This window comes from Colletotrichum karsti, assembly GCF_011947395.1.
Source record: "Colletotrichum karsti strain CkLH20 chromosome Unknown Scaffold1, whole genome shotgun sequence".
NCBI lineage: Eukaryota > Fungi > Ascomycota > Sordariomycetes > Glomerellales > Glomerellaceae > Colletotrichum > Colletotrichum karsti.
In genome coordinates, this window is record NW_024065901.1 from 583,161 (window position 1) to 596,354 (window position 13,194).

Consider the following 13,194-nt stretch of genomic DNA (forward strand, 5'->3'; position numbering starts at 1 on the left):
AATGTGCTGTCAGCGCAACACACACTCCTCATTCTCTGTTTTCAAAAAATACCTGCCTAGCATCCACCTAGGGTGCGGCGACTGGGTCAGACATGCAGCTTTCACGACTGGTCATGGATTAGCTGCTGGGTTCTGACGGCGTTGGTGGCAGGCTGCAATTCTACTTTACCTTTCACGATGGCATGTAGTAGTAATGAATGGCAGGATATGGGATATGGGATGACATGGATATATGGTGATGGATACGGCGGGGATACATGCCGTGATGCTCCGGGTGATGCCGCAAGGCCACCGAGCAAGTTGTTTAGCAAAATAACATCAATTGATACCTTGAACCAAACAAACTCGTTAGAACAATTTGTCGTAGTGGCCGATTCCTGTAGTGTAGAAGCACCTCCTATCACGTGGACTCGCAACCTGGGAATAAGCTGATACTCATTCGACTGTAATCAAACATCAAATTTTAGTTCTTGTATAGCTAGGCTTTGTGCCTTGCTTCTCCGCCCTGTTCTATGCGGGCGGGCCTCAACGCCATCCATATGTACACGCCAGCATCCTAACAATATCTCGGATTGCTGAGCTGGTTCTCAGTATCTAGCACTGGTTTTGTAGACGATCATCCATTTCTCATAACGTGGCCGCAGCTTCAACCGCGCCGGCAGCCTTGAAGGCTCCCTTGTTCGTCCACCGCACTTCGACGTTGTGCATCCATTCCATGTATCTCGACCAACCTGTTCGCAGCAGTGGTTAGAATCCGAATGGTGCTCCGTCATGGGGAAACTTACTCCAGTATGCAAACTTCCGACCCAGGTACTTGCCGGCGAAAGGCACGATGACCATCGTCAGCAACAGCTGGACCTGCTCCAAGCTACGCTCCCATTCCTCCTGAGCATCCAAGTCGTCCTCCGAGTCGAGTATGCTGCTGGATATTGACGGCAGGGAGTCAATCTCGTCGTTGTCGGAGGAGGGGGAGATGTCGTCGTGAATGACGAAGGAGTCGGTGGACTGCATCGTGTCGGTATAGAGGTAAAGGTGAGAGATACGGTTTGCTCGGCGCTCGGTTGCGTTGGGAGCTTTCGCCGTACGGGAACGTGGGAAGAGCCGGGCGGGTTTGGTAGGTGTATCGGACCAGACGCGTTTCTCAGTCGCGAAGCAGGTTGGATCCTGCCTGCGTGGTCGAACGGGGGATGGAGCACGAGACGGTCTACCGGATGGGCGTTTCGCGGGTGGTTGAATCAAGCGACCGCGATGCCTCCGATGATGGAATCAAGCTGGTGGAGGTTCGGAGGCTTTGGGAGCTCTCTCCCCCGTCTCCCCCAACCAGAAACGGCAACGGGACGGCCAGTTGCAGGCGTGGCAGATCTCGGTCGCTATTGGTTGATGTTGAGATATAGTGGGTCTATCGCCGGCTTTCGCTTGTGCTGTGACGATGGTTACAAGCGATAACAGCTGCAAGCCTCTGCAGCAAATGACTCTAAATGTCGGTCACTGCATGTACTGTTCTCGATCTAACTCGGTTTGCAAACCTTGTTGGCCGTATTACGTTATTGCAAGTGACTGGACAGTCTACAAGCAATGACACAGCCGTATTTAATTCAATCAAACCGAAGGAGAGACTCAAGATGGGGTCACGTGACTGGATGCACCGTTGAGTCACAGCTGTGAGGGTGCGCTGCAGTCGGGTGCCTTAGGAGGATACCTTAGAGAGGGGGGCGTCGCCTCTTTCCACCACCCTCACGTCACCTCGAGAAATCCTGTCCACCTGCAGCAGTCGAACCAATTCTCCCTCTCACAAATTTCCATTACCGAACCATTTTTCAACGGCACAAACCGCCTCGACGCCATATCCCAGGTCACCAGGCGAATTTTCGACCATCTTGCGCCGGTCAAACACACACCCCGGACACCGTCTATTCACCAAGGATACCTAACCGAGGACCCCATTCAGTGAGACACAGGCCGCAATCATGGCGGATGTCGAAGTAAGTTTCCTCCGGCTTCCTTGCCGCTCCTCTTAGCCCTCCCTTCTACGCACTGCGCACTTCTGCCACCGCCCACCACCCACCACCACCACCATTGGCCCCTCCGCTAGAACTTATTCGTCTTTTACCCCACTGCCCAACCGGAAACCAGAGACGGTGGTCAGAACAGACAGAAACCTTTTTGGTGACTCAACCTCGACGACGCGAAATAGTACATCACCGCCGCTAAAGACGTTGTTCTCCCCTCAATTGATTCACTACCACCTCCGTTATCTTCGACTTTCTGTACTCTTTGAATTCTAACATTTTAATCACAGGAAACCGTCCTCCCCGAGCGCAAACAGCGTAAATCCGTTGCTTTCGACACCGAACAAGTTGTAGTCGACGCCGACGGCTCAGTCACGATGGTCAACGCCACCGAAGAACCCAAGGAGACAGCCCAGTCGCACACGCCTCGTACGCCGCCGCTCTCTGCAGCACTTGAATCTTTCAATACTGATGCAACTTCTCAAGCCGAGGCCGAGGATGCGACTACCCCCGTCCCTGACGCCACCGAGGACGGCGGTCTCGACCTCACCATGAAGAAGAAGAAGAAGAAGAAGGTCCCCAAGGAGGGCGAGGAGGGCGAAGAGGCCCCCGCTGGCGAGGATGGTGCTCTCGACTTGACCATGAAAAAGAAGAAGAAGAAGAAGACGGTCGCCAAGGAGGGCGAGGATGAGTTCGCCGCTAAGCTCAAGGCCCTGGACCTCGAGGGCAAGGAGGCTGAGGCTGCCGAGGGCGCCGGCGAGGCTGATGAGGGCGATATGGATGCCGGTACCGGTATCTGGCAGCACGACGAGACCAAGGCCCTCAGCTACAGCCTGCTGCTCGACCGCTTCTTCCACCAGCTGTCCCAGAAGAACCCCGACCACGCCCTCAGCGGCGCCAAGAGCTACAAGATCCCGCCCCCGCAGTGCATGCGTGAAGGCAACAAGAAGACCATCTTTGCAAACATTGCCGAGATTTGCAAGCGCATGAAGAGAACAGAGGAACACGTGACCGCCTACCTTTTCGCTGAGTTGGGTACCAGTGGTTCCGTCGCCGACGGCAGACGCCTTGTCATCAAGGGTCGTTTCCAGCAGAAGCAACTCGAGAACGTGTTGCGCAAGTACATCAGTAAGATAATATCCGTTTTCGCCCCTTTCCCGTCGAGTACGCGGTTGCTGACCAATTCCTTCCCTTCCCCTGCAGTCGAGTACGTCACCTGCAAGACCTGCAAATCCGCCGACACCGAGCTGTCCAAGGGAGAGAACCGTCTGTACTTCATCACCTGCAACTCTTGCGGATCGAGACGTTCCGTCACTGCCATCAAGACTGGTTTCTCTGCCCAGGTCGGAAAGAGAAAGAAGATGCTCAAGTAGATTCTCGCAGCGGGCGACAGCAAGAGTTGGGGAGATGTTTACTTCTGCGCTATTTACGTCCTTTAGCGTACTCTTGTCTTGTAGATATGACCTTGCCAGCAGTGTGCGATGCAGCACGACGGCTGTGACGCACCCCGGGTAGCCAATGGATGGATGGATGGCACACAATAGACATTGGCGTTTTCTTTCCAAAATTGGTACAGACGTTGGGCATAATGTCAAACAAAATCATCATCAAAACCTCGTAACTGTGGGTCCGCCGCAAGTGACGCGTTCTGCGACGTGCTGATGATGTTTCTGCCGCCGTTGGGGCCGGTCCGTCGATGCAGGTCGGAGGGGTGGTCCAGTTGACCTCACATGTCCACACGGCGCCGGCGATCAACTCAACCTCACTCCTTCAACACCTGACTCAACGTCCACGCGGCCAACATCACAAAAGTCCCTAATGCGACACAAATAAACGCAAAACTTATCTACAAATCTCACCGAGACACTCATCTCTAACATTTAAACATCATCTTATCGCATCAGGGTCATTTTATCTCACAATATGACGGGCGCGAAGCTGCAGGACGGCCAGGCCGACCTGCCCTCGACCGAGAGCACCCGCTCGTACTGGCACCGCGAGCCGTCCGATGCGCTCCTGGGGCACCGGTCCACCAAGAACCTCCCGCCGACCGCGGACGTGGTCATCGTCGGCAGCGGCATCACGGGCGCCTTTGCGGCGAAGGAGCTCCTGGAGAGGCACGGCGGGGCGGGGAAGAAGGTGCTTTTGCTGGAGGCGAGGGAGGTCTGCTGGGGTGCCACAGGACGGGTGAGTCTCTGATTTTCGATGACTTCACGGAGGTCTTGACGAAGTTACGGGCTTATCTCAACGCGGGTTCATTCACCATGACATTCACCGAAGCAGCGTCACGATCTAATACTAACATCCCCAACCCCGAAGAACGGCGGCCACTGCCAACCCGTACTCTACGGCCACACCTCATCACCAACCGACGACACCGCCGTCACCGTCGCCGACTTTGAGCTCCGCACCTACACCTACCTCCGCGACCTCGTCGCCAAACACGCCATCCCCTGCGACTGGGTCTCCCTCCGCGGCGTCCACGCCCTGCTCACCCCGGACCTGGTCTCCCAGGCCGCGGCCGCCGTCGCCCGGGTCCCCGCGCACCTCAGGGACGCCGTGAGCCTCGTCACGGACCGCGAGGACCTGCAGAAGCTGAGGGTGCCGAACGCCCTCGGCGCCGTGGTGCAGGAGAACGCGGCGAGCTGCTGGCCGTATAAGCTCGTCGCGTGGGTCTTTGAGGACCTGGTCAGGCGGTTCGGGCCGGAGAGCGAAGGCGGAGGCGAGGGCTGGTTTAACCTGCAGACGAACACGCCCGTGACGAGGCTGCAGCGGCTGGAGAAGGGCTCCGCCGACGAGGAGGGCGAGGCGTCGTGGATCGTCCACGCCGCCGGCGGCCGCGGACAGGTCGCGGCGAAGCAGGTCCTCCTCGCGTGCAACGGCCACACGAGCTGTCTCCTCCCGGCCTTCTCGGACCTGATCGTGCCGGTGCGGGGCCAGGTCGCGGCTCTGGAGCCGGAGCCGAGGGCGGAGCTGGGGCGGAGCTACGTCTTCATGGCGAGCTCCGAGGGAGAGAGGCCGAACCAGGACGATTACCTCATCCAGCGGCCCGGCCCCGGGCTCGAGATGATTCTCGGGGGCGGGAGGGCGAACGGTACGGCGAGGGGGGTGGGCTTCTCCGATGACGACGAGGTCGATCCCGTCGTCGCGAGGTATCTGCGCCGCGCGGGGGCGAGGAATGTGGATTTGAGCGGGGAGGGTGCCGTCCAGGAGGCGGAGAGCGAGAAGGAGCTGAAGGCCAGGTACGAGTGGACGGGCATCATGGGCTTCTCGCGCGACGGACGGCCGTGGGTCGGGGAGGTGCCCGGGGGCGAGGTCCTCGGGGGCGGCGAGGGGTTGTGGGTTTGCGCGGGGTATACGGGCCACGGGATGCCGCAGGCCGCTCTCTGCGGGAGGGCCGTGGCGGGGATGATGGCGGGCGCCGGGGACGACGACGGGGTGCAGGTGCCTCGTGACTTTTTGGTCGGGGAGGCGAGGGCTAGGGCGGCCAAGCAGAAGCCCAGCATCAAGGAGATGGACGACCTGGACATGTTTCTGCTGTAGGAGGGCGTCTGTCTGCGACCGGTGTGTCTTATGATGGGCTTGGTTGCCTGGCTCGGGGCTGATATGAGGTTATTCGCTTTTGAGACTCGGGGTGGTGGCGAGATGTGGTAGAATTTGAGTAATCTAGACTTCAACATGTCACATCGTGTCACTGGACTGGAGGACGTGGCTTTAGACCGAGTGAGACCTTTATCGTGCGATGAAACATGACAGGCCGGCCGAGATTACCCATCACTCCCCATTTTGTCGTCGGAGGAGGGGACGGAGAGGAATGCCCGTCTGCCTACTCTCCTGCTCCAGCCAAAGCGATCGGATCGTTGCGGCGCGAGACACGCAGCTGGCTAGGCGTTTTTCTTCCCCGCCGGCCTGCCCCAAAGAACGGAGCCACAGTGACGGGGGTTCGGTTCGGAATGTCTCTCGGGCTGGTTCGCTTGCTTTCACCTGCGACGGCGGGCTGGAATGTGATCTATGTCATCACGAACCCGCGGGAGAAGGTGGAGGGGCAGGTTTTTCGACCCCTCCTCCGTGATTCGTGATTTCTCCCGTCGTCGGCGCGGGGACGAGTCGAGCCATTGGCCGGCTCTGGGAAGTCTAGAGCTGATCACATTCAACCACACTCGGCCGGGCGAGATTAGAGCACACGGGGTAGGAATGATGACTATCAAAAGTATTGGTTTTTGATATTTTTCTTCCTGGCTGTGCCAGTAACCCAGTCCGGAGGGAGATAACTCCACCCCTAATAGATATATACATTGAAGTGTAGTTTCTATGAACCAACCCGAATGGCAAGAATGTCCACATAAAACAGAACACCAGATGTTTGTCCGCCTCAGACGGAGCGGACTCCCCATAGAAACAGAGGAATTCACACAGCCCGCAGGTATATAGATATCGTCATCACGTCATTCAAGACAGGGGCGTGCCCGAAGTCTTGTTTCGTCCTTTTGTTAATCCAATCCAAACCCGTGCTGTTGTAACCAGGCGCCGTCCCTTAACTGACAGGAAAAGGGTGGGTATATGTGTGACCAAAATATTGTTATTTGGAGATTTGAATTGAAGAAAACGACTGGCTCACAGCCGAGGGGCTAGTGGGCTGTCGTTGGAAATGAAGTGAACCTGAACGATGCGGCGCCTTTGCTGGGAAAAGCGGCATGGCAAAAGGCAAATGGAGCGTACCTCCCCGTAAAAAAGAATAACCCCTCCCTGGTCGATGCGGGAAAGTCAGAAGCTGCTCAAACGAACACTTAGGCGAACTCCCAGGAGACATCCACGTGGCCCTTGTCGGTGCTGCCGAGGAGCTCGAGGAAGATCTTCTCGCTGACGTCGATGCCGTATTGCGGGCACCCAGGGCACTTGTCCGTGACGTAGGCGGTGGTGCTCTTGCCGTCGAGAGAAATCTTGATAGTGCGGTGGCAGTAGTTGCCGTTGGCGCCGTTGACGTGGTCGCCCATCATGGCAGCGGAGAGGGCGACAATGTTGTCCGTCTTGTCACCGCCGGCGTTGTTGTCTCCGCAAGAGCCGGTGCCGAGGGCGTAGTAGGTCATTTTACCAGTGAAAGGGCCGTTGGCGCCGCCGGAGCCGGAGCCGGAGCCTGAAGACGGGGCAGCGGCAGGGGTCGTTGGTTGGACCTGAGGAGTGCTGGACGTGGTGGCAACGATCGGGACGGCGGGCACGACAGGAGGCACGTAGACGGAGGTGGTCGTAGGCTGAGGAGCCGGCTGGGGAGTCGGGACCTGGGGGACAGGAGCAGGGCTGGAGCTGGAGGCGACGGGGGCCTGCTGGATGGACTGCTGGACGACGGGAGCGGCGACGGGCGTGGAAGACGTAGACAGGGTGGTGTGAGACGACGGCTGGTTGGCGGGCTCGAAGAACTGGGCGGGCACGGAAGTGGTGGGAGCGACGGAGGGAGTGGGAGTTTCCCCGGAGCTGACCCAGACGGTGCTGACGGGCTCGTCCACCCACTCGGTGACGGTGGCGGTCTCGGTCACCCACTCGGTGACCATGGCGCGCTTCTGGTGCTTGCCGTGGACATGGCGCTTCTTGTTTCCGTGTTGGTGGGGCTGGGCAATGGCGGCGGCAGCCAAGGCGGCGCAAAGGACGGCGGAAGTCTTCATGTTGAAGTTTGTGGTGGTTGGTATGTTTCGGTGGTGTACGCGTTGGACAGGAGACTTATACGATCTCTCTGTAAGTGATGATTCTCTCCTCCGTTAAGGCTGAGTTGGAAGCGAAATGAGTGCAAAGCGCCTTGCTCAAGGTTCTTCAGGGAATGTGCTTGCGGAAGCGTGTGATGCTGGTTGACGGCAGGAAGCTCGGGGCACGCTTTGGTATGTACTGATGTTTACTGGCAGGCTGGAAAGATGGGATGAAAGGAGTTCGCTGAACTCTCTTGCGGCAGACCGGATGAATCCGTTGGGTGGTTTGGTGGGTTTGTTTGGACGAAAGCCTCGAAACAGTCTGTGAAGGAATGAATGGTTGGATGTTGGACTGAAGTCGGTCGAGCACTGCTCAAGGGGTCCAAGAAAAGGAATGAATGGAGGATTGGTCGAACAAGAGGGAGCGTTGTTGGATAGAGAGAGAAAAAAGAGAGATCGAGAACAAGTGAGATCTGGGAAGCGGAGGTCGGCTGGGATTTGTATCCCAGGCCACTTTCATGGACCATGCGAGGTACCAAACAACACGAAGAAGAGTCTTTTTCGGGACTGGCGAGACTGGGTTAGGGGCGGAACGTGGGCCGGGGGGCCAGGGGGTGTGAGTTGAGATGGAGGGGGAGGCCTGCAGGTGCTGAGGTGCTGACGGTGGATGAAAGTCAGCCCCCATTGGTAAGTCGGCAACCATTGGCAGGTATTCGTAAGAATAGTTACCTCAGCTCTCACTGCAGTGGACAGGAGCATTCGTACCTGACCATCCTACCGTTGAGAAGTACCTTTCTCCTTGGCACCTGGAGTCCAGACGGGAGCCGACTAGCGGATAGTGACAACAGAAGTCGCAAAAGCCCCGAGAGGGAATAAAAAGCAAAAGTGGGACGGTGATGGCGTGGAAAGCAAGGATTCATCAGTGGTCGCCGTCCCTGCAACCCCCCCTGGCAGAGGCAGAGGCAGAGGCAGAGAAACTGCTTCGAAGGCCTTCTCGTCACTGGACCGTTGAACGCTGGCGGTCCGAAAAAAGAACGTACCAACACGAAAGAAGCAAGTCCAGGGGTTTGGAGAATGGCCCGTTGGATGGCCCTAGAGCCTGGGTAGTGCGTGCTCGTCCTCTTCAGGCTGGCATCGCTGGCATCGCTCTCGTCTTGACATGTCCCATCTTGACCCTCTAGGGCTTGACCGGTCCACTTGGGGTGTTTGGACGTTTGCCAGCCAAACCAGTCCAAAACTGATTTGGGGTGAAGCTCAAGCAACCAGGGAGAGTTGCTCCAGCCAAAGCAAACCTCAGGCAAGTGGATGCCGAGGAAACGCAAACAACCAGTCGTCTCGGCCAACTCATTGAACCAGCAACCATGTGTCGTTTCGATCGTTGTGCGTGAGCAGAGCCGTATCCGGAAAGTGGTGGATGGGACTGGCGGCGATGTGGGCAGCGAGGCGTGTCCCATCACCATAAGAACGGCAACATGAAGCCGGGACCTTGGGTAGTGCACCGTCACTGGCCTGCTGAATTGGTCCTTCACATGCGTGTCTCCCATGTCTTTCGTCGTCAATCGCTTCTGCTTTTGTCGCTACAGCGCGGTTGACGGCACGGCTGAATGGCAGCAACAGGATCGGGCTGTTTCCTCGTCCATCGTCCCATGTCCTTGCCTTCACCTCGTCTCCCGGACTCCGTCTCATTCCAGCAGCTGCTTGTCGTGCCTGTCATCATGTCGTCTTGTTTCTTTCCCCGACATTTAATGATTGGACGAACTGCCGGGCAGGTGCTGGGTGCTTGAAACAGACGGAAACTGGGAAGAGGGCTCCAGCTTTTTTTTCGCAGTCCAAGAGCGCTTTCGTCCAGGGGGGTGGTCTTGGAAGTTGGTGGTCCAGGGTCCGAACACCGTTTCCCCCCTCCCCTCACATCGTCCAGGAATCCTGGAAACGAAGAATGACGATCAGCCGGTAGCCCCGGGGGGTTCGAGGACGGGTACCTGCTCGTCGACCGCCAGCTCCTGCGCACACGAAGTATCTTATTTTCTCACAATAGAAACAGCACCGCGGGAGGCCTGCGCTGCGGCTGCGCCTTCGTTCTGACTCTCCTGCTGGTCACATTGTCTCTTCTGGAATGTGGACAGTTGCCGCGCTGGAGAGGATTCCAGGTGGTTAAGCATGTCGACGCCGTGGCGGCGGCAATGCAACATTGAACAGACGGTGCAACCTGAAAAACGTGAAGAAGAAACATTAGTCGAGGACATGGGATGTTACCTACCGTGCCGCGGTCGTTGTCACTGCTCGATATTCGATGCCGAGCGAGGGGCGTCGCGTCAGGAGGAAGTGCCAACGGTACGAATACCCCTGAGGTTTATTCTCTCCGGCTCTCCAAATCCACGCAGTGAGTGAAAAAGGAAACCAAGAAAAAAAATCCAATGAACGATGCGATGAAGGAAGCGAATGGCAGCCAGCAGGCGAACAGGGCGACGCCCGAGAGCTGGTCCAGAATCTAGACAGGGCGGCGGGTTCCTTGCAGCTGCAAGGTACGCACCAATCACATTCTGGCCTCGGTGTGAAAGCCCCCCTCCCGGCGCAACCATCACAGCCTGTTTCCCCCCTGTCCGGCTCGAATCCCGGACGATCAGGCAATTCAGGCAATGCCACATCAGTCTCTCAGACTCCCTTTCCTTTGACTCGTCGATTTGCCATTATCCGCGCTTTTAGTTCGCGCAAATGGGTTCTGGAGCGCAAACCTGCAGTAGTTCGGTGGGCTCGCTGACACGTTGGACTGATGCACCACGCCGCCAAAGACGCAGAGATTTTCCCGCATTCTGTCTTCATTCGGCCACCCGCGAGTGAGTTGTTAATAGCTTGCAGCAACATGTAGTCGTGAGCGAGGGGGAGAAAAAAAAAACCCCTCATACATATGAAGACCGTCTCCGTTTGCGAGCAAGCCTTCAGGTTGGTTCAGGCTCAGGCTAACATACGCCTTTGGCTGATCCTCGATGTGCCCATAATTGGATCGAACATCAACTCCACGGGCTGTCTGGGGACGATTTCTTGTCTGTCGTTCTCCCGCTCAATTCCCCACCAATTTTGCAGATCGACTTGATGTTGGTTCTGACAATTTGTGGCCCTGGATCGCGTTTTTATTGTTAATAGAGAGCTGAATTAGTCCAGTGTATTGTTGTATCCCCGGTCTAGTGAATTGTTGTTGGCCAGATAGGTAAGCGCTCTCTATGCCAGTTGTAAACTCGTGCAGGGCTGCAACCTCTCAAGCGTTTCCACGACATCTGACAGCACATGATCGAGCCCCGCCTTTGTAGATTCTACCTCTTGAGCCAGGCATCCAAGGAGACATGAGCCAGCCTTCACAATTTGGTACTCGCTCTTCACAAACGACGGATCATTTGAGCTCCAGAAGTGGAATCTGAGCGCCGACTCTGGTTGTCAACTCGAGTGACACCAGACCACGACAAGAGGCCTTCCCAGGCGCAACGCACTGTTGGACATGGTGCTATGCCGATATCCTTTGGCTCGAACCGGGGCTCTCCCGTCGTTGAACTTCGCGCGACGGGCGGTCGACGCTGTCTCCCCAGCAAGACTGCCGACTTCCGGTCGATGTCAATCACTGCCGAGCCCCATTGGCCGTCGGCTTCTTGCTCTCAAAGGTGTACAGGAACAGGCCTTGCCTGCTAAATACCGGGCGGTCTTCATCGATAATTTCTTTCACCTGGAAAGTCTTCTGTGCCTTCTTGAGGAATTGCATGTCCGCACGTCTTCTCTTCTTGAAGCAGAAATAAACCGTGGCGTCGGGTTCCAGTGTCAGCAGGTTGGTCAATGTCTCCAACAGCAACGGGAAGGCAGGCTCAAAATAAACGCAGTCGGCGGCGAGGATGACGTTCGGCTTGTAGTCAACGACTTCTTGTGGTAGCGGCTCGCCCCTGTATCTCTCGTCAGTCGCCTATTCATCCACCGGAGTGCATATGCAGTTGATTTGGACTCCTGCACTGCCGCATTGCAGCGCAGAAGTAGAAGCGGCTTCACGAAGCCAGACTTTCCGTTGCATAACTCTTGGGCACTTTCCGTGCGCTATCTCTCAGCTACCGGCAGGATACCACCGATTTGTCCCAGATCCGGGGTTGCTGGTCTGGGGGAGGATGCGCACGGGTGGGATCGAGCGACCAAGCTGGAAATTACATACCAATTCAGGATCATTGGCTTGACCGTTCCGTCGAGGTTGTTCAGTTTGGTGTTCTTTCCCATGAGTTCGAACATTTCGTCTTGGTCTGTGAGATACAGAGGCTTTTGCTGCAGGTCACAACCAAGAGCGACAGCCAATCCGACGAGTCCGCCGCCGGCACCCAGTTCTAGTCTGTTTGCTCCGAAAAGCCACGAGTCAGCTCAACCTTGTTCCACAACATGATATCTTGTGTCAACGCAGTGAAGTCAACAGCTGCAAAATACAATGCGGCCGACCACAATGAAGTGCCAGGTACCATGAACCGCAGAGGAGGGGATCAAGTTGGCGAGTGCGATAGGGAGAGAAGACCGACATTCTCGCTCCCTTCAGAGCTTCCCGACGGTAACGCAGCATGTGCTTCGTTAGCACCATGCCTGCAGGCCATGTTTGACCACCGCATCCGGATGCGAGGTCCTCGTGGAGTTTGAGAGGGGTGGAAAGGAGACCGGCGATGTCGAAGGACGAGGTTTGTGCGGCTTTGTAGGCGGGCAGCGGAGTAAGATCTTCGCCGATCGCCAAGGGCGAGAACTCAGGCGAGGGAGACCGCTGGGCGGATTCCATCTGCTCTGGTATGAGAGGGGTGTTGAGAATTCTCATAATGCTATTGTGTGTTTCTCTGAGTGAGCACCGGCGCTGTGTGGATAAGTGTAGTTTTGTTTCGAGAGCAAAACGGTAGAGCAGAGCAGTCTAGGAAAGGCTTCTTTCTCTCAAGGTGAGTGAGTGCTTTTTGAGTGCTTTTTGGGGTGTTGCACAGCGACAGGCAGAAAAGAGCGGTATCGCTGGCGTTTGATGGCAATTTTTTATTTTTATTTTTTTCTGAGGTCGACGACAATCTAGACTTTTCCGATAAGGGGAGGTGCGTTTTGCCTCAAGCGGGGTTGCCCCGACTTTGGTCCCTGCATGACCGCTCTTTCCATCTCGTGTTGAAGGAGCCAATTCGAGCCTCAACAAAGAGACGTCGGGTGGGAAAAATCCCACGGAAGGTAGTCGTTTCCCATGGCTTACATAATACACGGAAAGTGTTACTTTCCATCTCCATGACTGTCTCCTTGCCTCTCACTCAAGTTCCTCTGATCAAGCCCTACCTGGACCTATCTCAACTTTATGAATGTCGTGTCCAATACTATCGATTGGCCGTCCCGAGCAGTGTTCAGCTCATCCGCTAGTCGCGGTATTGAATTCCACGCATCATAGAGGCGAACATCCCGAGTGGACATGTCTCATCCCGCCTCCCTCTGACCTTCGAGATGCAACCCTTCTCGGCGACCTTTTCAGCATTTCAACCCGC

At 56.4% G+C, this 13,194-nt stretch overlaps 5 protein-coding genes across 5 annotated transcripts; 2 read left to right on the forward strand and 3 right to left on the reverse strand.

The window, feature by feature from the left end:
• Nucleotides 1–627: 627 nt before the first annotated feature.
• On the reverse strand, nt 628–1,011 carry CkaCkLH20_00125 (uncharacterized protein; the record flags this gene model as incomplete). The annotated part of the gene is made up of 2 exons (XM_038882845.1): nt 628–731; nt 786–1,011. The coding sequence occupies 2 exons, from the start codon at nt 1,009–1,011 to the stop codon at nt 628–630; spliced, it is 330 nt and encodes a 109-aa protein (XP_038751550.1).
• Nucleotides 1,012–2,386: 1,375 nt separating this feature from the next.
• On the forward strand, nt 2,387–3,382 carry CkaCkLH20_00126 (eukaryotic translation initiation factor 2 beta subunit; the record flags this gene model as incomplete). Its single annotated transcript, XM_038882846.1, has 1 exon — nt 2,387–3,382. The coding sequence occupies one exon, from the start codon at nt 2,387–2,389 to the stop codon at nt 3,380–3,382; it is 996 nt and encodes a 331-aa protein (XP_038751551.1).
• Nucleotides 3,383–3,932: 550 nt separating this feature from the next.
• On the forward strand, nt 3,933–5,552 carry CkaCkLH20_00127 (FAD dependent oxidoreductase; the record flags this gene model as incomplete). Its single annotated transcript, XM_038882847.1, has 2 exons — nt 3,933–4,196; nt 4,329–5,552. The coding sequence occupies 2 exons, from the start codon at nt 3,933–3,935 to the stop codon at nt 5,550–5,552; spliced, it is 1,488 nt and encodes a 495-aa protein (XP_038751552.1).
• A 1,244-nt stretch (nt 5,553–6,796) lies between these two features.
• Nucleotides 6,797–7,666, reverse strand: CkaCkLH20_00128 (riboflavin aldehyde-forming enzyme; the record flags this gene model as incomplete). Its single annotated transcript, XM_038882848.1, has 1 exon — nt 6,797–7,666. One exon carries the CDS (start codon nt 7,664–7,666, stop codon nt 6,797–6,799), a length of 870 nt encoding a protein of 289 aa, XP_038751553.1.
• Nucleotides 7,667–11,291: 3,625 nt separating this feature from the next.
• Nucleotides 11,292–12,503, reverse strand: CkaCkLH20_00129 (uncharacterized protein; the record flags this gene model as incomplete). Its single annotated transcript, XM_038882849.1, has 3 exons — nt 11,292–11,607; nt 11,868–12,038; nt 12,220–12,503. The coding sequence occupies 3 exons, from the start codon at nt 12,501–12,503 to the stop codon at nt 11,292–11,294; spliced, it is 771 nt and encodes a 256-aa protein (XP_038751554.1).
• Between the last annotated feature and the right edge of the window lie 691 nt (nt 12,504–13,194).